The 22,904-nt window shown below is 38.6% G+C and overlaps 1 protein-coding gene and 1 long non-coding RNA gene across 2 annotated transcripts in view; one reads left to right on the plus strand and one right to left on the minus strand.

The window, feature by feature from the left end:
* The first annotated feature begins 523 nt into the window (after positions 1-523).
* LOC105822539 lies at positions 524-2,081 on the plus strand. The gene is made up of 3 exons (XR_001138108.1): positions 524-989; positions 1,419-1,489; positions 1,949-2,081. It is a non-coding gene; the product is annotated as an uncharacterized LOC105822539 (long non-coding RNA).
* Positions 2,082-4,359: 2,278 nt separating this feature from the next.
* Positions 4,360-22,904, minus strand: part of EPB41L4A (erythrocyte membrane protein band 4.1 like 4A) — a 311,568-nt gene continuing 293,023 nt past the window's right edge. Inside the window, exons 19-23 of the mRNA XM_012659525.1 lie at positions 10,849-10,896; positions 10,194-10,262; positions 8,873-8,983; positions 8,633-8,714; positions 4,360-4,614 (exon numbers count right to left, since the gene is read on the minus strand). Of these exons, the coding sequence (XP_012514979.1) occupies positions 4,486-4,614; positions 8,633-8,714; positions 8,873-8,983; positions 10,194-10,262; positions 10,849-10,896 (439 nt within the window). The 3' untranslated portion in view covers positions 4,360-4,485. The remainder of the gene's footprint in view (positions 4,615-8,632; positions 8,715-8,872; positions 8,984-10,193; positions 10,263-10,848; positions 10,897-22,904) is intronic.

Consider the following 22,904-nt stretch of genomic DNA (forward strand, 5'->3'; position numbering starts at 1 on the left):
GAACCTGTCCGTCTCATTCACACCTGATTCCCAGGCACTGAGGACAGAGCCTGGAGCATAGCAAGTACTTCATATTTTTTGAATAAATGACCTTACTCTTCCTCAGCTGGAGACGGTGAACTCTGTCGACCCCCAAAACTCGGGGTCTGAAGTACTGTGGGTTACGCCCGCTGCTCAGCCCCGAGCACATGCTCGTGACCCTGGGAGGAAGGATGGCTAGAACTCCCCACTTGATAAAACCTCCTTCTCCGTCGAAAGAACTGGTCACACAACCTCGACGGTGTCTCACGGTGAGAGACCTCGCTTCTCGGTTCTCTTTGTGCTTGGAAACGCATCCCACGGCCCGCACTGGGCACTTCTCCCTCCCGCCACACGGCGGCGTCTCACGAGCGGCGGCCGATGGTACAGTCCGTTCTCCCCGCGCCCCTCAGCAGTGGGTCCTTCCACTCGTAGAAAAGCACTGTGGGAAAGCGGAGCGGCCTTTCCCGCCTCCCGTGCTCGTTCTGGGCTTTCTGCGCTGGGGGCTGTGGGATGGCGGCTGGCCTGGGCGGGCCGCGTGGCCCCCCAACGCCGCGGCGCCAGGCAGGGCAGCCGCCACCGTGAGCCTGGAGAAGCGTCCGCGGCGGCGTCCGAGGCTCTCTGACCGTGAGCGCGTGGAGGGCGGCGACCTGGCCTCGGCCACAATCTCCGGGGGACCGCGGGAGGGCCGTAGGCGGCCTTCGGCCTGCGTCCCCTTGCCCGGAAATGGGGAGAGTCGTTAAATGGATTTGTGTTTATTGATCATCGACTGTATGCCGGGGAGTTTTTAATAGAAGCGGTTTGGGGTTTTTTTCGTGTGAGTAAAAAGGCTGCGCGGTATAACTGCCTTTATGCCTTCCCTGCCACGGTGTAAAATTAGTGTAGAAGCAAAGCGCCATTTAAGGTGCAGATGATTTAAAACGTTTCCAGGTGCAGCACTTGGCGGGTATTGAGTATCGCCAGTTCTGCAGGTGAGTTTTGATGTTGCGAGAAAAACCAGCTGCCTCGGGCTTTTAAGAATTTTAACCAAGCATGTAAAAACTACTTTGCATTTTAATTTTCATTACGAACTCGGTTTTGAACCATAGGAGGAAATTTCTCCGCAGAGAAATTGTTCCCATTCAACCTTTTATCAGAACAGTTAATTTCTGGGCCAATCAGCAACCTATGCAGTAAGTGCAGCCTTTGTGTTGCCCATTCACTTTCGAAACTAGTGGATGTGGTGTCAAAAAAGGCGTAAATTAAATGCTTTGCAGCCTTTTCCTGCCCTTAAATTTGGTATCTTTGGTGTAGGAGCTGCGTAAGTAACAGTTAACGCTTTTGTTTACACATGTGATCTCGAGCCTGCCAGCGGTAAGAATATGGTTTCTTTTAACCAGTTTTAACTAATTTTTGTTCAGGTGAAGATGGATGCTTGAAGCATAGACTGCTGCTAGCTGAGAACCACGTGGGAACACCAAGGTCACTTAAGGTAGTGTGATATTGTAATTACACCATAAGGCACTTAGTAATGGGGCTTTCATCACCTTTTAAATTGAGGTGCCCTCTCTAGTATTAAAATGGCATTAATGGCTCATTGGTATTAGTACTACATCTGTAATTATCAAGATGATGTTAACAGCAAAGGGGACAGCCTCCCAGCTCTTTTTTTTGTGACAGTTTTGTTTTTTCTCAGTATCCCAGAGGAACAAATATACACAGTACTGGCGTTCTGGATCTCTTAATATTTGTGTTTTTTTTGTGTAGTAGCTAGATTTTAAAACCTGCCAAATTTCAGATATGTTTTATCTTGACATTTAGAGCCAAATCTGGAAATACATAAGCAATACTAAAAGCATGTAATGAGAGTTTTATTACCAAGTTCTTTATCAAGATGTGACAAATGTAAATACTTCCTGGTCAAATTAAGTGCTTTATTTTTTTCTCTTAGGATGTCCTTGGTGAGGATTTTGAAAATTTGATCTTCGCAAGAGTTGATTGGATCGCTTAGAAATTCTGGGAGCGTGAGGAGTACTGAAATAATTGCCTTTGAATGGCCCATAAACATTTAAGACAATGGGGATATGAATAAATATTTTAATGTGCTTGAGATTTGTTTTAAATGATTAACTGCCAGATAATAGCTATTACTGAAAAATTAAAGGGTTTCTTTTCCCCCTTCGCCCAGCAACATAAAAGTTGTTAAACCTCAGCAGTTAAGATCAATATTAACTGCTGTTACCGTAACTGATAGCCTTAAGATAGCCTGTGCTTGGCCCAAAGAGAAGTAAGTGCTTTCTTCCAGTGACTCATGATAGAACTAGATTAGGTGATTTTTAGATCAAATGTGTGCTTTACCTGCACTCACTGCGTACTTTGTTTTCCAACTAGATTGTTCATGTTCACTTAAGGTTGGCTTAAACTTTGCAGGAAAGAACAAATAGTGTGTTCAGGCATTCAAAAGATTTTATTGAAAGTGATGTACTAGGAGCTGAGAACACAATGGTAAGCACAACACAATTCCTCCCTTTGGAAGCTTACAGCCGAGTGGAGGGAATGTCATCACAAATGCAAAACTTCCATCCATCGTGAGATGAATCCCATGGTAGGATTTCACCAGGTGAGGGAAACCTGAGAAAGCAGAGCTAAGACTGAAGGTAGGGTTTTGGGGGGGGGGGCAAAGCAAAAGTGGGGGAATGACATGGAGAGACACCTTTGGCTAGAAAAAAGATACAACCATGAGTCCAAGAGCTCTGAGAGTTTTGGCTGCTTTCTCTCTTCCTGTTTTGGAATTGAATGTGATGAGGCTTGTAAGCTGGCTATTAAGGGAGGTGGGGTTGTTACATGTCTTAAAAGAGGTAGGTAAAGAACCCAGACCACTTAAGGCTCCCAGCTTTATTAAAGCATGCAAGGGAAATACATGGTAGAAATCAGATTTGTAAGAAAAGGGATGTAAGTGGTGCTATTAGGCCACTACTGTTTAGGCAAGAGATGACCAGCTTGGAACAGTGGCAAAATAAGTTAAATAAGATTGTTTATAGTTTGAGGGCAAAGCCAATTAGGAGGTGTTCATAATGAGTGGTGGGTGTCTCGCTTTGAACATTCACAAGCATAATGGCACTGGATCTAGCTAGGGAGTAGTGGCATGTAACTAACTGAATTTAAATTACTGTCCTGGCAGTAGAACACAAGTCTGTAGTCTAACCTTAAGGCCATGGGTATAAATGAGATCTGCCTGGGGTAGAGGAAGGAGGGCGTAGGTCTGAAATTTGAGAAACTTCAATAACTAATGGCATAGTAGAACAGGATGAGTTGCGAAGGATGGTCTGAATGGTAGGAACAAAACAGCATTACAGCACAGAAGCAAAAGGAACATTACAAGTCCTAAAAAGTCTCCTTGGGATCTAATGACATGGTGATTTTAGTGGAGTAGTAAGAATCCATATTAGAGATAGTTTAAAATGGGGATTAGATGAATTGAGGGCACTGACCAAAGGTAGTCCTCTGAAGAAAATTAGCTGAGAATGGGAGAGAAAAATAATAGTAGCTATAGAGGGATTTGTGGTTGTGAATCTTGCGGCTTAATTTTTAGATCTTGGTCAAGTTTCAAACCAAGTAGCAAGGATCTAGCTTAAAGAGGTGGGATACATTAACACAGGAGAGAGCAGAGGCGAATCATGAGAAGGAAGAGGTGGACTCCAAAAGCACAGGTGGAGGGACAGGAAAGGGATTGTATGTGATAAGGGTATGATAAAAGGTGTCTTGCATAAATACTTTCCCTGTAAGTTGCAAAGTCATCTGGGGAGAGGAAAGGTCTGAAATAGCCATTGGGGAGAGTGGGCAAGTTAGATGGCCAGGGAGGGTCAGGGACCATTTGAGGTTGACAATCTGAGGTTAACTGAAATCCACACTTAGCCTTTTCTTTTTTTCTGAAAACACAAGGACACTTAAGAAACTAAAAGCAACACTTAACAAACAAAGCTTTTTACATCATTTGTAAATAACTGGTAGAACATAACACCACAAAATACAGTATTACAAAGAACTTAATACTTATAGGAATAAAAATATCTGCAGTCTGAAAGTGAAGCCTCAGTCCTTGTGCATCTGGCCACTCTGAGAATCAGCCAGAGTTGGGAAGACTTCTCCTTCCACTTGATGTAGTATTGCACAACAAGCAAGCTGCAGTCCAGAATTCCAGAACCTTGATCGGCAGCATCTGGTGTTGGTAGTAGCAAATGCAGGCACAAGATACTTTGTTTCAGGAAGGAAAATGTGGCATTAAGTCAATTTTTACAAAACTATCCTTCCAGTTAAAAAGGCCCTTCAGCACATGTATGCTGTAGCTTAACCTTTAAAAGAATCAAAAGTTGCTGAAGAAATACTTGCAGGTCCAAGATATTTGAATAAAATAACCTAATTCACAGTTTCAAAAGTACCAGTGGCACATACACCCTCCCCACCCCCATCCCCGGCCCTTCTCCATGATCAAGTCTCTAGCTTGAGGCGGGAAGCTTGGACAGTTTTTACTGTTTTTGCTGTGTGTTTCCCAGCTAGGTTGTTTGTGGATGTCTGAGACTTTTCTTCAATCAGGCTGTCTTTAGACCCGTTTCTTCTCTAAAAATATATTTGAAAAAAAGATTAAGAAGGAAGTACAGCCAAATCAGGTATTTTTATTAAAACATCAGAAACTACTAAAGCTTGTCTTCCATTTAAGATACCAAGTTATAACTCAAAAAAGTATACTACCAAAAACTGTTCAAATATTCCTTCTAAATACATAACAGAAAATAAACAGTTTATGTGTTTAATAAACACATGTTGCTTAATATAGTTAAGTCTGACAGTTGTGTGTATAATGAGAGTTTTATTCATTAAAATTAGGCATAATTAACCAAATAAGTGTCCTTGGGTAGATAATTTCTAAATCAGGCTTTCAACCTTCCTTCCCACTTTTCCAAGCAGGGGCAGAGATTAGGAGAACAGAGAGTTGGGTAATTTTTAATCCCCTGATTATATTTTCAGGAGCCACTGCATGAAATGATGTCTTGGGAATGGAGATACCTGTCATTTTATGAGGACAGAGGACTCGAGAGGTCTTGTAATACGAGTGGCCCCATCATTGGAGAAAAGGGGAGCTGAGTTACCAGAGCCTGCGCCCCACATCCAGTACTTCTGGAATTAGGTCTTATACGTCTCCTACAGCCATAGGTGGGGACCCTGAAAATGGCACTAACCGTACTTCACAACAGCTCCGTTCTCTGCTCACTCCTCCTGCTCTCACCTCCAAGTAATAAAATCCTTTATGAAAAGGATTTGTTCTTTAAAATTTGGATTCTGTCAAAAAGCCACACTCAAGGATCCAGAAGGCCACGTGTGGCCCCGAGGCCGCAGGTTCCCCATGCCACAAGCATGTTTCCTTGCCCAAAAGTATATCTCCACACATAATGGGCTATACTGTCCAGAATTCTGTTATTTTGAGATGGGTTTGGGCTAAATACAAATTACGCTTTAAGAAGTAATCATTCGCCTGTTCCTATGACTTGCTTAGTTTGTTTTACTGACATTCAAAGAAGCACCAAGTCTGCCTAGCACAGGAAGTATGAATCCATCTTTGGATGGAAGATTTCTAGGTTGTCTGCAGAGAAAACTAGTGCAAGTGAGAGAAGAATAGAGACTATAGCAAAAGAATCACCAGAAAAGGAGCTAGGAGGTGACCTAAAACAAACCCTTGTAGGTTTGTCTAAGATAGAATCTGTCCCCTCTGTCTGCAGACCAGAAGGAAATGAGTCCCTAATCTACCCCACTCTTACCAGCCTTTGTGTGAAAAGGCCAGGTGAGGTGTAGGGCATGCCACTGCCAGAAGTCTGGCACCATGGTGGAACTTAGGAAGTGCAACTTCCCTGCTTCCACTGGTCATTCCAGCTCCTCTACGTGGCAGCCGGATTAATGGCTTCTTTTTGGCACTTAGAATAAAATAAAATCCAAACCCTTTCCCATAGCCTTTAAGGCCTTGTGTTACCTCCCTCCCTCCCCACCTCACTATGCTCAGTCCAGATTGGTCTTTCAGCTCCTCAAATACCCAGGGCCTTTCCAGAGTCAGCATTTTCCCCATGTTTTCTCCTCTGCTTAGATCAGCCTTGTGCCCACTCACATGGCTGGTCCCTTACCTTCTAGGGCTCAGCTTTAAATGGCACTTTCTGAGATGGCCTTTCTGGCCACCTTAAATATCTAAAGTGAGGTCACCCTGTTGATTCTGTAGCTCAGGACTTTGTTTCTTCATAGTGCCTACTTAATTTTTAATTGTTTTACCCGTTTACTTTTATATATTATATGTTTAGGCCTAGTTCAGCAAACATTTTTTGAAAAGAGCCAGGTAGTACACTACATCCTGTGTCATGTATTACTGTTTATTTTTAAAAACCCATTAAAAGTATAAAAACCATTATTAGCTCCTGGGCTGTACAGAAATGGCAGCAGACTAGATTGGCCCATAGGCTATAGTTTACTGATTGCTTGGATTTGTTGAATTCAAAAGCAAAGTTGTCCTAGAGACGGGCTTAGAATCAGTGCCATTGATCAGAAGACGCATGTGAGCTATTCCTGTGTCCAGCAAAGTAAAAGCTAATCTTTCAACATACAATGTGAATAAATTTTAAAATTCCTGAGTGATGGTGAGGAAGTATAGAGTTAAGGAGTATAGAGTAGTTGGAAAAGCAAAAATATAATAAAATAAAAATTCCTATTTGTAGAGACTACCTAAAATTTAAGACAAAAAAAAAAAACCTTTGAAAGATAACTGCTTATAAATCATCACAATAACCCTAAAAGGTAGGCTGTCTACACTGTATAGAAATTGGTGCTTATCAACGATAAGTTAGGGTATACTTTAAAATAACTAAGAGTAGAATTTAAATGTTCCTAACACAAAGAGATGTTAAATGCCTGAGGTGATGGATACCCCAATTACCCTGACTTGATTAATTCACATTGTATGCCTGTATCAAAATATCAAATGTACCCCATAAAGGATATACAACTATTATGTAACCATAAGTAATTAAAAATACTAAATTTTTAAAAAGAAAGTGAGGCCTAGAAGTAGGATGCTCAAAGTCATACAAGTTGTAGAGATTAGGAGATACAAATAATGCAGATGAGGAGACAAATAATACAGGTCAGTTTGAATGCAAATATAATTTTTGAAAAAGTGCTATCAACTTGAAACAAGTTGTTTGGACAGCCTATTAGCTACCCAGATTTATCTAATCAAATATGCAGACTGTAATAGCTGCGTTAAGTGCTCAGACCTCCATTTCAGACTGAGGCATTCATTCTCCCAGCAGCTGGGAATATTAGGCTGCTGTGCAGCTCAAAACTGAACCCCGATCCCAAGGTTTGCCCCCTCCCAGGGGAACCCTTATCCAATGACTGCTACATGGTGACTGTGAGGATATGGAGGTCCAACCTGCTGTGTCAACGTGGGATGAATCTAAAGGGCCATCTCAGAGCTCTAGAGCTCCCTTTGGGATCAACTGATGTCTTTGGTGGGATTGTATTACACAGTTCAACTCTTCTGCCTAAACTGTCTTCCACTCCCTAACACGTGTTGATCCTGAGGGTACCTTCCAATAAATTTCCTACAAGCAAATCTCCACCTCAGAATCTGTTTCTAGGGAACCCAACCTAAATTAGCACAGGCCTTGCTCAAGTCTTTGATAAAAATGAGACAGGGCAAACAGGGCAGCACATGATGGGCACTGCTTAGGCGGTTCATGAACTCCCTGGATTTCTATACAAAGCTGTACAATTGCTTACATACATTTTTATGGGGCAAGAAACAGAAGTGATCCAAGACTGAAAACCACTGCAAACAACAGGCTGACACTGATCCATCATATAAACATCAACTTTGTTTTTAGTGTGGTTGTTTAACCAGATATAAATCCATCCAACTGTCTCACGCAGCCCACATTTTTTCCATCTTTTTAAAAACTATACCATGAGAGATGGTGTCAAACACCTTCTTGAATTATGTCTGTTTGCTCCCCTGATACATCTGTCTAATTCAGCTGAGTGTTAAATTGACTTTATTAAGGCAGCTACGTGCTCTATGTCCCTGAATTGCTTTTTAATCACATTTTAAAAACATTTCCAGGATAAAAGTAATTCTCCTTGATGGAGAAGGCAGAAATAAAATAGGACTTGAGCAATTTTTCTGTCTGCTGTCAGTTCACAACAGCACATCTGCCCCCTGTGAGTCTATCTCTTTCTCTTTGTTTCTCTGGCCCAAAACAATACCTAAAAGGTTTTTTGGGTTTTTAGCTTGTTTGTTTTTAATTATTGAAGCTATTGTTTCTTTATTCTGGCTCCAAACGATCTTACAATCTTTGTTACCCTGGGCTTCACCCCACTACGTCTACCTCTCCCTCCAGCAGAACTCTTCCCAGGTTGTGCCTTGGCTCTGCATCATGCACTCCTCCTGCCTTCTCTTCCCATGCTCTCTGCGTGTTCTTTTAAAATGCAGAATCTCAGAAGGAAGCTAAAGATTCACTGCCCTACCTTACCCAAGCACAGGAAGCTTCTCAAAATTGTCAGCAGTACAACACCTTCTTGAAACCTCATCTTTACTGACCTGATGAACTGCAGAGCCACCAGAACCCTGAGCATCCGAAGAACGGGTCACCGGAAGCGGCGGTACAAGTTCCGTTTTCGAACTGCAGAGAGTGAGTTTCAGAATTAATGATTGGAAACAGAAATTAAGTTGGAATAGGGCTACAGTGTAGAAAGAGAACATTTCCATCAGCACGGAAAGTTCTCTTGCACTCTGCATCTGGAGCCCTGACGGTGGTGACGTGCTGGGCCTGCCACTTACTTCACCTCCGAGAGAACCGACCGCTCCCCGTCCGAACACTGGGACCGGCGGTACTGGCGGTAGCTCCGCGGCGAATGGGAGTGCCTGATGCGGACCGGGTCGCCCTGCGTCCTGAACGAGCAACCAGAAAACATGAGAACACACCCTGGGAGGCAGAACAGGATGATCTGGAGTTCTTCCTTAATATTGAAACCACAAAAAAGAATAATGACTTTCAGAGTTTTAAAAAGAATTTGACTCCTGTGGCCTTTGAAAGACTGAGTGACAAATTTTACAAGTTAACAAAAAATGCTCCCATGACCATATGTGAAGATGAACTCTTTATATATATGTGTGTGTGTGTGTGTGTGTGTGTGTATTTTTTAACCACCAAATTTTAAATGAAATTATTCCCCATGGTTGAATTCTTTTTAATAGTGTGGAAGAAAAAAAATTCTATAGTGCAGACAAAATGACATTCCTATCAGAAAAAGTTGGTCATTGTCCTAGCTACTAAGTAGCCTGTCATTAAGAATTCAATCTTTATTTGAAAATTGCTAAGAGTAGATCCTAAATGTTCTCACCACAAAAAAAGAATTATGTGAGATGATAAATATGGTAATGAATTTGATTTAATAATTTCACAATGTATACGTATATCAAAACATTATATACAATTTTTATTTGTCAATATACCTTAATAATAAAAAAAAGAATTCACCTAAAGATGGGGGCAGAGGGTAGCCGGGGTATACCAACCTGCTATTTGACTGAGGTGGGAAAGCAGCATGGGGTGCAGAAGCAAAATAAAGCAGGCACTCGCTTCCTCCTAACCAATTACGTAGCAAGGCAGAACACAGTAAATAGGTATAGTGTGTCCTATCCTGACGGGTGACTAGGAAATCCTGTTATGTTCTCCCGAAGCCTGTTCAGATATGCTAGTTGTATGACAGGGATTGGATTGGGCTTATATGACAAGAGTTTTTGTGGTAAACATAATTCTCTTGGTTTTAAAATAATGGATAAAAATAAACTTTGTCCCCAATCAATGAATATCTCAGAAAAAAATTATTTTAAAACTGACATTAATCATCAAAAGTTCCTTTGTACCTACCACATACAAATAGGCAGCTAATGGGAGATGATAGTGATTGTGGTGCACAATAATAATAATGAGCTTTAATACACCCTTATCTACTTCTTTCCATACAGTCACCTTTAATTTTGGCTAAAATACAAAGACAAATTAAAGCACTACATGAAACACAACAGAAGAGTAAGAATGGATTACTCATAAACACTAATAAAACTTTTGTAAAAGAATTTTCAAAAATATACTCACTCTATTTTAGTGTATGGAATCTCTCTTAATTGTTCTTCTGACAATCCAGATGGATCTACAAGTTCCTTTCTAGAAAGGAATAATCAAGAAAATGATAGTTGTGATATTGGTATAAACGCTAATATCTTTTATAATCAGATTAAGTTTTCCCTTTGTAACCTTGTCCCAAAACACAGTGTCAGTAAAAGTAATATAAGCTGGAACAAAGATTTAAAAACTAGACTGTATTCAAGAAAAAAAAAAAAACAGAAGGAAAACTTTTCCTGTAGCTTTTTGCCTTCTTTTAGTTCATCTACATCCAGACTCTTCAGTCATTCCCTATTTCTCTATAAAGGATCTGCTTCTCTCCTCTGGTGGTTGTCTTTTATTCTTCTGAATTTGTTTTCCTTGGTATTTATTTCTAATTTTTTGGCCTGTCTGAGGTCCACTTACAGGCGAAACTAAGTGACCTTAAGTGAGGAGGTGGCAGGGCTGCCTGTAGACAGGTGGCTGGCATGGAAAGGCACCACCACCATGTGCTCCACACAAGATGGTAACAAGACTATTTGGCAGGCTTCAGCCTGAGGCTGCCTCTCAGTATCAGGGGTCTTTCTTGTAGCTGCATTAAAACTACGTGGGTTTTAAAACAATGAAAAAAATAAAACCCAGTACTCACTGAATGTGCTTCCATAACTCTTCTTTTGCTTGGATATCGGGACTTCTCCTATAAATGGAGAGAATAACACTCATCTCAGCAAACATGCTTCATCTAGCAACCTAATAGCTAACTTTAATAGTTTTCAGACTGTGAAGTTCTTATTTGCCAGCTGAGACCAGACAAAGAAACATTGGGCAGGGAGAGCTAATGTGATGGTTAGTACAAAGACACCAAGTAATTTATCTGCTACTGCCACTGAAGAAAGATCACATAAAACCCACTCATAACCAAAGCTGCATTAAATGAAAGAGCTCAGACTTGCACAGCCATATCCACACACCCTCCAGTGGCGACTGTACAGCGAAGAATGATTCGGGGCTTCTGTTTCTGGTCCTTCTATTAATATATATTTATAAAGACAAAAGAAGAACTCACCTGATTCTAAACAGTCCCAACATGATCTGTGATTACCTAGTAGAAGCAAAAACCATAAGGGAAAAGCAACTGATGGGATGGCCCAGGTGACAGACTACGTACCAATGACCCATCTCATGTTATGGTTGGTGTTGCATTTCCACATCAAAACTTGGGCCTGCAAATGCTACAAGCTATCTGTGGCCTTGGCGTTTGCTGCCATCCTCTGTATTCCCTTCTCCATCCCTAACTATCGACCTCACAAATCTTTTCTCCTCCAAGAACTACTTGAGTAAACATTATACCACTAACTTCCTAGACCCAAAAGCAGCCTTCATGTGTTTGCCGCTCTCTGTTGTATTAATTGTTACTCTCCACTGTAGCAATGAACACTAGCAATCTATTATCACTGCAATTGTTGCCACAGAATGATTTTTTTTCCTAGTGAGAAAATAAGCTTTTATCAGTCCCTTCAAGAGAACTGGGGTCTAATAATGGGCCCAAAGAAAGCACTCAAACACTAACAATTAAAAGGTCTGGGGCGAAGCAAAGCCACTGATACACTCTGTCCTGTGGAATTTTACATTATTAATCTGCATGAGCATTTGGGGGCTCAATATCACTTGCAACGTATGACATCCGCAATGCTTTCATTTTTCTCAGTTATAAGGGCACTACTGAGGCATTCCGGTAGGGCCTTCTGAGCCCACGGAATACCGTAAGCTACTTTCTAGCCATAGAATTGACCAAATGGTTTTTCTTTTGCAAGAAAAAAAAAAAATCTGACTGTGAAGACCTTTTAATCAACTTAAATGGAGATAAAACATGGAAGATAAGGAAGAAGAGGTGAAGCCTAGGTCTTAGACCACGTATGGTACTGTTAAATGTAGATTTTGTCATAAGAATGAAACTGTATGTTTAAAAAAAATCATAAAAACTGCTTCTTTATAAGGATTTCCTGTATGGAATCTACCTTTCCTACATTTGGCTGGTCTGATTCGCCACATGTTAACCCATTAAATGATACAGTCAGAGAAGGTGCTAATATTAAAACGCACTAAGCTGTTATTCCATTCTGAGAGAATGATGGTTCTGTTGGAACTATACCCCAGCATCTGACTCTCACAGAAAGTCACCCAATAGTCTAAAGCGGAAGTGGGGAACCTGCAGCCTTCAGCCACATGTGGCCTTTGAGGTCCTTAAGGTCTTTTGACTGAATATAAATTTTATAGAACAAATCCTTTTATTAATAGATTTTTGTTCATCTTTTATATTTTTAAAATGAACAGATTTAAAATACCAAAGAATAAAATAAGTCACAACAAAATAATCCTCCCAGATTGACCAGCACAATTACAACATTAGTAAGCTCTAAGGGCTAAATTGACAGCTGCTACACTCATGATTGCCTTTTAACTTCCCCTGCCTGACTGGTGCCACTACCACACGAGGCTGGTTGGTGAGAGTTTATGGGGGTCGAGTACACCAGTCTATTATCAGCTTTTGACAACAGTGCACTGTGTTTCTGTTTGAAGTGGAATTCGTGAATAGCTGCACAGCTCCACAGTATTTTTTAATTCTGTCTGCTTAACAGCCCATCATGTCAAAGACCAAGAGACTGATGAAGGAAGAAAACACACTTTTTCATGAGGATTGGGAATTGCAATATCATTTTGTTTCTGCTAAAGATAAGATGATTTGCTTGCTTTGTGATACTGCAATGTCAACATTAAATTCAATGCTCATCAGCATTATAACACTCACAAGGACCACAAATATTTTAAATTAGAGGGAGAAGCACGAAAGGTCATAGTGCAGAAATTAAAAGATGAAAAGCAAAAGCAAAGACAATTCTTTCAGGCAGCAACAATACCTGGAAATAATGCCACCGAAGCAACTTATAAAGTAGCTTATATACTCGGGGAAAAAAGGGAAGCCATTCAGCAATGTAGAAATTGTGAAAGAATGCATTGTTGAAGTTGTAGGATGCTTAGACCCTTATAATGTTTCAAAGTACAATTGCCTCTTTCAAGGGAAACTACAACTGATCGGCAGCATGAATTAGTCTTCAACTTAACAGAACAACTTCATGCAATACTTCAAAAGGAAAATATATATTATTCAACTGCTTTGGATGAATCAACTGATACTACTAGCTCAGCACAGATTTTATACTTTATTTGGGTCATAACAGAAGATTTTCTTTGCTACGAAGAGTTACTTACTTTGGGCACTCTTGCAAACAGTACAGAGAATAGCTATCTTCAAAACTTTCAAGATAAATGTTGTGCAGTGGGACTGAATTTGGTAAATTTAGTGAGTGTATGTACAGACAGTGCACCTTCCATGACAAGAAAACATGAAGGGTTTACCGCACAGATAAAAAAAAGTATTAACAGATCCAGATGCTCTCATTTCTTTTCATTGTATCCTGCATCAGCAAAATCTCTGTGTTAAAGCTACTATTAATATGTTAAGTGACACTTTGCTACAAGTTAAAAGTATTGTTAACTATATTCCCACAAATGCAACATGGCATCATCAGTTTTGTAATATGCCAAAGGCGAACACTGAGGTATTCCGTGTGCATTTGCTTTATTCTAAAGTGCATTGGCGGCCGGGCGCGGTGGCTCACGCCTGTCATCCTAGCACTCAGGGAGGCCGAGGCGGGTGGATCGCTCAAGGTCAGGAGTTCGAGACCAGCCTGAGCAAGAGCGAGACCCCATCTCTACTAAAAACAGAAAGAAATTATTTGAACAACTAAAAATCTATATAGAAAAAATTAGCTGGGCATGGTGGCGCATGCCTGTAGTCCCAGCTACTCGGGAGGCTGAGGCAGTAGGATTGCTCAAGCCCAGGAGTTTGAGGTTGCTGTGAGCTAGGCTGACGCCATGGCACTCTACTCCAGGCAACAGAGTGAGACTCTGTTTCAAAAAAAATAAAAAAAAAAATAAAGTGCATTGGCTATTGTAGGGACAGGTGTTAGCCAAAGTTTTACCTCTGCGAGAACAGATTGTTAAATTTTATGAAGAACAGATCAGCAATGTGAATTACTGAAAGAAAGTGTCTATAGGAATGCAGCATTTCTGTGATATCATGTCAAATCAATACAACTTGAATGTTTCTTTGCAAGGTAAAACAAAGTCTATATATGATATGTGACAAAAAAAATCCAAGCATTTCAAAAAAAAGCTATCTTTTTCCAAAACACATCTTCAAAAGGAAATTTTGACCTTTTCCCAGTTAGCAAAGGTCATTAATGAGCAGGATGACACAGGTGAATCATTTGAAGAATATGTAGCTGTTATAGACCTATTAATTGGAAAATACAATGAAAAGTTCACTGACTTTCAGAATCATGACATCACACTCAAATTAGTATTCAGCCTCACCTAGTAGATATCAACAAGGCACCTAAAGAACTACAGATGGAATCGATTGAGCTCTCAGTAGATGACATTTTAAAGTCATTGTTTGATGCTAAAATAGATCCAACTGAAATATGGAAAAATGCAGAATAGTCACACCTTTAGCAACGTACCCAAAAAAAACACTTTCTTGCTTTTCAACAACTTATTGTTGCAAATCAACATTTTCCTACCTAACCCAAATCAAGACACCCTTAAGATCACAAATGACTGATACCCATCTAGAGGATCAACTGTGGACCTCCATGCTGCAACCAAATACTCAAATGCTTTCCGACAAAAAGAAGACACAAAGTCATCAAAAGGTTAACTTTACAATTAATAGTTTTCATTTTTTGAAATTAAGTATATAGATTTTTACAAAATAACGTACATTTTTAAGTATACCTAATTGAAGTTTCTTGAATACAGCCTTATTTGATTACAGCTAAATTAATGCGGCCTTCCAACATGAAAATGTTCCCCACCCCTGGTCTAGAGCATTACATAAAATCTAGGTTAGAAAGCTATTCTAACTGATAATTATTCTTATTTCAGGAAGGTACAATAGGAAGGGCATTAGCTGTCTTCAAGGTATAGCAGGGTTTCTCACCCACAGCACTCCTGACATTTTCAGTAATAATTCTCTGTTGTTGGAGGCTGTCCTATGCGTTGCAGGATGATGAGCAGCACCTCCCCAGTGTGACAACCCAAAACGTCTTGACATTGCCAAATGTTCTGGGGGTCGGGGGGCAAAATTTCCCCAGTTGAAAGCCACTAGTCAAGGATATGACCTTGGAATTAAGTGGCTATGGTTGGGTGGTGTAACTGAGAGCTTTTTTATTGTAAAGATTCATTATGTGAATATTGAAATAACATTGGAGAGAGTGATGGCAGCAGGAACTAAATCTTCAATGAGGAAAGTGACCCAGGGTACAGCTGATGACAACGAGTAATACAAAGAGGTTTGTTCAGTGCTATAATTTGGTGGCATGAAATTCAAAGCTGAGTGCTTTTAGGGAGGAGAGAGGGAGAATGAGAAAAAGTAATGAGAGGCAAGAAGAACATGCATGCCGTGACCACCACACCAGGCCTAGTGGTGAGAGATGAGTATGAACAAGATAAAAAAAACTGATAACAGTAGATGTTCTGAGTGCTGGAATTGCAGGCAGTTTTATTTTTTTATTTATACTTTTCTCTTTTTTCTGATTTTTTTTTTTTAAGCCAAGAGAATTTCTTACCTTAATTATCAGGGAAAAAAAACAAGAATATTTCCATGTTTTTAAAAAATTACTGCTGTCGTAACTTCATAGGAAACGCCTTTCACTCCCATCTCAGAATTAGCAGAAATGTTATCTTAATCTGAATGAGATCATCAGTCCTTCTAGCCGTAAATATTGGTCCTAAAAGATTCAGGATTTAGTCTACAGCACCATAATAGTCATATTTTTAACTAAATTGAGTTCTGAAATGGCTAGCAATTTCAGTTTTAAGGCAAGAAAAAATTCCAAAGCTAAAAAAATGCCGATTTCCTCTGATTGCTAGACTATCTGTGATTTAACAAAAGTAAACACAAGCTACATGTTAATGAGGAATATGTTATTTTTATGTTTACATCTGCACACATTTAATCGATAATTTAGGATGAACTCATCTGCAGCTCAACATCAACTTGTGGATTTAGGAAGCTGTGGAATTTTAACAGCCATTTTTCTTAATTAAAAGGCCCTCAATTATGTAGATGCTTCACTGAAACTCTCCAAATAAGTTCCTAAGGAAATAGAAGCCTGAGTCGTCCACAGATATGACATATATAGAAAATAAACATGCAGGCCAATATTTACCCAATATTTTTCAAAAGCGTCCCTCATCCATACCTTGTATAAGGTATAAATATTCCACTTTAAATATTTAAATATCTGCATAAATATTCCACTTTAAATTAATCAGAGAAATTAGTTTGATGAGACAATTTACAAATCACTTTCTCTTCTTCCAAAACGCTAAAATAAAAACACTTCATAAATTTACAAAGCATTTAAACTCCATCATTGTATCCCCCAAACTCTCCAACTATATTATCTAAAAAAACCATAATATGTTCAGTATATATAATACTACATTTTGTATACTATCTAATACTAAAAAGTAAAATAATAAATATGGCAGCATTTGACTTTTATTACTTTTGTCATCTTTATACTGACCACTGCTCTAAAGAAATTTAGAGTTGAAAATATGTTAAGTTTATAAAACATCTTTATTTAAGGAATTCAAAGCACTTAACAAATATCTCAGTAATTCCTTTTCACATTCCTGGGTGGCAAGAATAAACCTAATTAGGAGATGTCTTTCTCTTCTCCTTTCTTCCCCCTCCAAATTAAAGAAGCATTCAGAAGCCACAGAGCTCAACAGCCCAGCTGCTGAAGACAGCTTAGGAGTCACTTCCAGCCGCTTCATGTTAAATCTTTAGCTAACATACCAGAGTTGTGTTTTGTGGGGGTTTTTTCCTGTTTTTTTTTTTTTATTTTGACTATTTATTTTTTTAAATTTCAGAATATTATGGTAGTACAAACATTTTAGTTTCATATAATGCCTTTTCCTCTGCCTCACCCAAGCCAGAGCTACAAGCATGTCCATCCCCCATGAGTGAGTTTATCCATCCCCCCACCCCCTCCCACCCTGTTTTGTTTAACTGAGAACATCACTTCACCCTTACAACCTCATCACCCACATTACCAGTATTTTTCAATAAAAATAGTAAGACATTATGACCACCAGAGGGAGCCCGAGCCTTCTCTTACACACAAGTTGACGCTACCAAACTATTGTTTGAGCTTTAATGTTTCTTCCAAATATACCAATGGGTGAAGGTTCACCCATGTAGAAAAGCAGTTTCAACAAAGCTGACTTTTTTCCTAATGATGGTAAACATGAACGTCATGTTGAGGTAGCTGAAAAATGTTCTAGATAGAACAGTTGATCCTCTAGATAAGTATCAGTCATTTGTGACCTTAAGGGCGTCTTGACTTGGGTTAGGTAGGAGAATGTAGAGTCACAGCAATAAGTGGTCCAAAGGCAAGAAAGCATTTTTCAGGCATATTGCCAAAGGTGTGGGTATTCTGCATTTTTTCATATTTCAACTGGATCTTTTTTAGCATCAAACAATGACTTTAAAGTGTCATCTACTGAGAGCTCAAATATACATATGTATTATATGTTATATTTTAATGTAGTATGCATATTTATATATCTTACATATTTTATGTATTATATATTTTATACCTGAAGATAGATTTATTATACATATTGAAGAACAATTTTAATTGCTTTCCTCAGATACTGCTCTACCATGTTTCTACTTTTAAAGAAAGCTATAGTGGTTCCTCAATTGTCACAGAACCAAATTCTAGTCTTTAAGGACTTCATGTGAGTTGGACCACTCTACTCTCTTCACTTCTCACCACCTCTCATCACAAGGGAAAAAAATCAAATAACTTGTAGTGTTTCTAGAGATAAACTGAGACCTGGGGAACTTACTAATAAAGGTACCTGCCACCATGAGTATTTATTATGTCACAGGCACTTGGTACATGTGACCTCACTGCTCACCAAAATCCTACAGGCATGATATCATCCGTGCTGTTGAGAAAGAAGCTCATGGAGAGCAGGTAATAGCTGAAATTGGGCAGGCAGGTATTTTCTTAATTGTCAATAAGCCTCAGGTTTTGGTGTCATAACTCAAAAGAGCCCAGTTCGTTCTATAAAAAGTAACCCATCATTTTGCATTTATGACACTTTTATTCACTTGCTCAATTGAATTTCCACTTGACTGCCTATTTGGTATCCCAAACCTAACAAAAACAGAAATCTTGATTCTCTCTCGCCACATATCCCTGGTCCATCCCTTTCCATCTCAGTAAAACAGCATGGTTACCCACTCAGTTGATCAGCTCAAAAACTAAGAAACCCAAAATTCTTCTCACACTACAAACCTGTCAGCTTTACTTCCAAAATGTACACCCATCTACTTCTCTGTATTTCCACCACCACCGTTTATTCTAAGCCAAAACCATCTCTCACCCGGACCACTACAAAAGTTTTTGAATTGTTCTTCTTCTTGCTTCCTTTCTTACTCTTTCTCAACATACTTTTTATCCACATAGAGCAACTTCTGAATGAACTACTCTTCACACAAATAGATTTTTTTTTTCTATCTTAACTGCACTTTGGTCATATCAGCTATCTAGTTAATCAAGTTTCAGTTACAAAGTCATCTTAAACATTTGCTAAATCTTTTTATGGTTTACATTTTTTGTTTATTTCAAACACCAAGTGGCACCAGGATTACAGTTTACTTTAAAAATAAATTCCAGAAAGATACACAATTTTTAAGAGACAGGGTCTTGCTCTGTTGTCAGGTTGGAGTGCAGTGTAGCTCACTGCAACCTCAAATTCCTGGGCCCAAGCAATCCTCCTGCCTCAGCCTCCTGAGTAGCTGGGACTACAGGTTTGCGCCACCATGCTCGGCTAATTTTTTCTTATTTTTCAAGCTGGCATTGGGAGGGAGACAAGAGGATCACTTGAGGCCAGGAGTTAAGCTACCAGACTAAAATCAAGGTGTGGGCAGGGCTGCGTTCTTTTCCAGAGACTCCAGGGAAAGTCCATTTTCTTACCTTTTCTGACTTCTACACACTTGGTTCAAGGCCTTCTCTTCCATCTTCACAGCCAGCAACAGCAGGCTGAGTCATTTTAAAATTGAATCACTCTGACTTCCTCTTCTGTCCCCTCCTCAACTTTTAAGAATGCTTTTGATTACTCCTGGCCTACTTGGATAATCCAGGATAATCTCCCTAGCTGAGGGTCAATTTATTAACAACCTTAATTATACCTGCATTCTTAATTCTCCTTTGCCATCTAGCATAATATATTCACAAGTTATGGAGATTAAGACACAGACATGTTCCAGGGGCCATTATTCTGCTTACCACAGTAACTATAAAGTTTTTCTTCCTCTTTTCTTAATTTCTTTAAATAACAACACACTGTTTAAGCAAAGATAAAAACGCTGTAATTTAGAGCTTCTAACAAGCAAAAATACAATATATGACAATAGCGCAAAGGGATGGGATAAATGGAGCTATATTTTTCCAAGTTTTCTAAACTTTACATAAATTTACAATAGTAACCCTAGATGGTGTGGTTAAGTTAAGGAATCATAGTGTAAGCCATGGAAAGAATAAATAAATAAAAGAAATATAGGTAAGACATCAAGGAAGAAAGTAAAATGGAATATCAAAAAATATTCAATTGGTGCAAAATAAAGTAGGAAAGGAATGAACCAACAAAAACCAGATATAACAAATAGGCAAAAAAGGGCAGGATGGTAGACTTAAATCTCAAAATATTAGTAATTATGCTAATAGTAAATAGACTAAACATTCAACCTAAAAGGTAGGGATCATCAGGCTAGATTAAAAAAACAGTAAGACCAACTACATGCTGTCTACAAAGATGTACTTTAAATACAAAGACATAGCTAGGCTTAAAGTAAAAATATTAAAAGGATATATCATGCAAATAGTAAACATGAGAAAGGTGTAGTGGATATATATATATACACATGTATGTGTATGTACAGAAGATACAGAAAAAGAACTATTACCAGAATAAAGGATCAATTCATCAGGAAGGGAAAAAAAATCACATATGTATTACTTCAAAGTAACTTGAAGTGAAAACTGACAGAACTAAAGGGTAAAACAGACAATTCCACAATCACTGTTAGAGATTTTAACATTGCTCTCTCAATGACTGCTTAAAAAATAGATAAATCAGAAAAGACACAGACTATCTGAACACTATCAGCTAACTGGATCTATTCGACAGCCAATGACTGAGACTATTAATTCTTTTCAAGTCCACAGATCATTCATCATTGAAGACCATATGGTAGGCCTTAATACAAGTCTCAATAAATGAAAATCATACAGTTTCCTTTACCACAATGGAATTAAATTAGAAATTAATGATAATGAGATATCTAGAAAATCCCCCAATATTTGGAAATTAAATAACTACAAAACCCATGATCAAAGAAATCACAAGGGAAATTGAAAATCATTTTGAATTGCATGATAATAAAAACAACACATGTTAAAAATATGTGAGATAGGCCGGGTGCAGTGGCTCACGCCTGTAATCCTAGCACTCTGGGAGGCCGAGGCGGGCGGACTGTTTGAGCTCAGGAGTTCGAAACTAGCCTGAGGAAGAGCGAGACCCCGTCTCTACTAAAAATAGAAAGAAATTAATCGGACAACTAAAAATATGTAGAAAAAAATTAGCCGGGCATGGTGGCGCATGCCTGTAGTCCCAGCTACTCAGGAGGCTGAGGCAGAAGGATCGCTTGAGCCCAGGAGTTTGAGGTTGCTGTGAGCTAGGCTGATGCCATGGCACTCACTCTAGCCCGGGCAAAGGAGTGAGACTCTGTCTCAAAAAAAAAAAAAAAATGTGATATATATTAATAGTTAAGGCAGGGCTTAAGGGAGAATTTATAAATTTATGCTTATATTAAAAAAGAAGAAAGGTTTAAAATCAGTGTCACCTTAAGATGATGAAAAAAGAAGAGCAAGTAAAAGACAAAATAAATAGAAGGAAAGAAATAATGAAGAGTAGAAATCAATGAAATAGATAACAGAAAACAAAAAATCAACAAACCCAAGGCTTGATTCCCTGAAATAACTAGATTAAGAAGAAAAAAAAAAAAGGAGAAAACACAAATCACCAACACCAGGAATGAAAATGGCAGTATGAATCGATTTCACCGATGTTAAAAACATAATGAGGAATTATGAACATTTTTGTTAAAAGATTTTACAACTTACATAAAATGAACAAATTCCTTTTAAAACACAAATTACCAAAACCTACACATAACAAGCAGAAAATAAAAATCATCCAATATCTGCTAAAGAAATTGATTTTGTAATTTAAAACCTTCCACAAGGAAAATTCCAGGCAGAGATGGTTTTGCTGGTGAATCATATCAAATATATAAGAAAAAATGCTAATTTTACATTAACTCATTCAGAAAATAGAGGAAGAAAGAATACTTCCCAAATTATTTTAAATGAGAAGTATTATACTGTTACCAAAAACCTGATCTACAAGAAAATTACTGATCAATTTTTCTCATGAACATAGAAAAAAAATCTTAAAATAATGCCATACAGAATCCAGCAATATACAAAAAGGATAACACATCATGACCACAAGGGGCTTATCCTAGGAACACAAGGATGCATCATTCAAAATTGAATCCATGTAATTCCTCCACTAATGAAATAAATATAACCGATATACAATCATCTCAGCAGATGCAGAAAAGGCCTATAACAAAACTCAAAACTCATTCATGATAAACCAAGAATAGAAGGGACTTTCCTCAATTTCACAGCTAGCATCATACTTAATGCGACATACTGAATGCTTTCCTCGGAAGCAAGCAAGCAAGGCCAGAACATCTGCTTTCTTACCACTTCTGTTCAACACTGTTCTAGAAGATCTAGCCAGTACAATAAGGAAGAGAATAAAAGGCAAAAAGATTATACATCAAGGAAAACTGTCTCTAGCCACAAACAATATGATTTTAACTGTAGAAAATCCTAAGAAACCACAAAAAATGGGCGAGCTTCTAGAGCTAATAAGTGAATTCAACACCGTTGTAGGGTAGCAAGATATAACATCTGTATTTTAAAAAATCATTTATTTTTCTATATACTAGCAAACAATTAGAAAATAAATTTTTAAGTGCACAGCTCAATACAATCAAAATATTAAATATTTAGGATCAAATTTAATAAAATAAATGTAATAACTGTACTGAAAACTATAAAACATTGCTGAAAGGAGCTAAAGATAACTGGATGGGTAAGATACTTATTTTCTCAAAACTGATCTACAGCTTCAATATACTCCTAATATAAAGCCTTTTTTTTTCTGGTGAGAGAGGTGGTAAAAACTGACAAACTGATCCAAAAATTTACACAGAAATACAAAGGACCTAAAATAGCTCAAGCAATCCTGGGGGGGAAAAAAAGAAGAAAGCCAAAGTTGGAGAATTTACACTGCCCAATTCAAGTCTTACTATAAAACTACAGTAAGTAAGACAACATGGGATAGACAAATAGATTAATGAAACAAAACTGGCCCACGTATAAGTAGTCAACTGATTTCAATAAAGGCCACAAGACA

Source organism: Propithecus coquereli, unplaced genomic scaffold, assembly GCF_000956105.1.
Source record: "Propithecus coquereli isolate 6110/MARCELLA unplaced genomic scaffold, Pcoq_1.0 Scaffold62, whole genome shotgun sequence".
NCBI classification, from domain to species: Eukaryota; Metazoa; Chordata; class Mammalia; order Primates; family Indriidae; genus Propithecus; species Propithecus coquereli.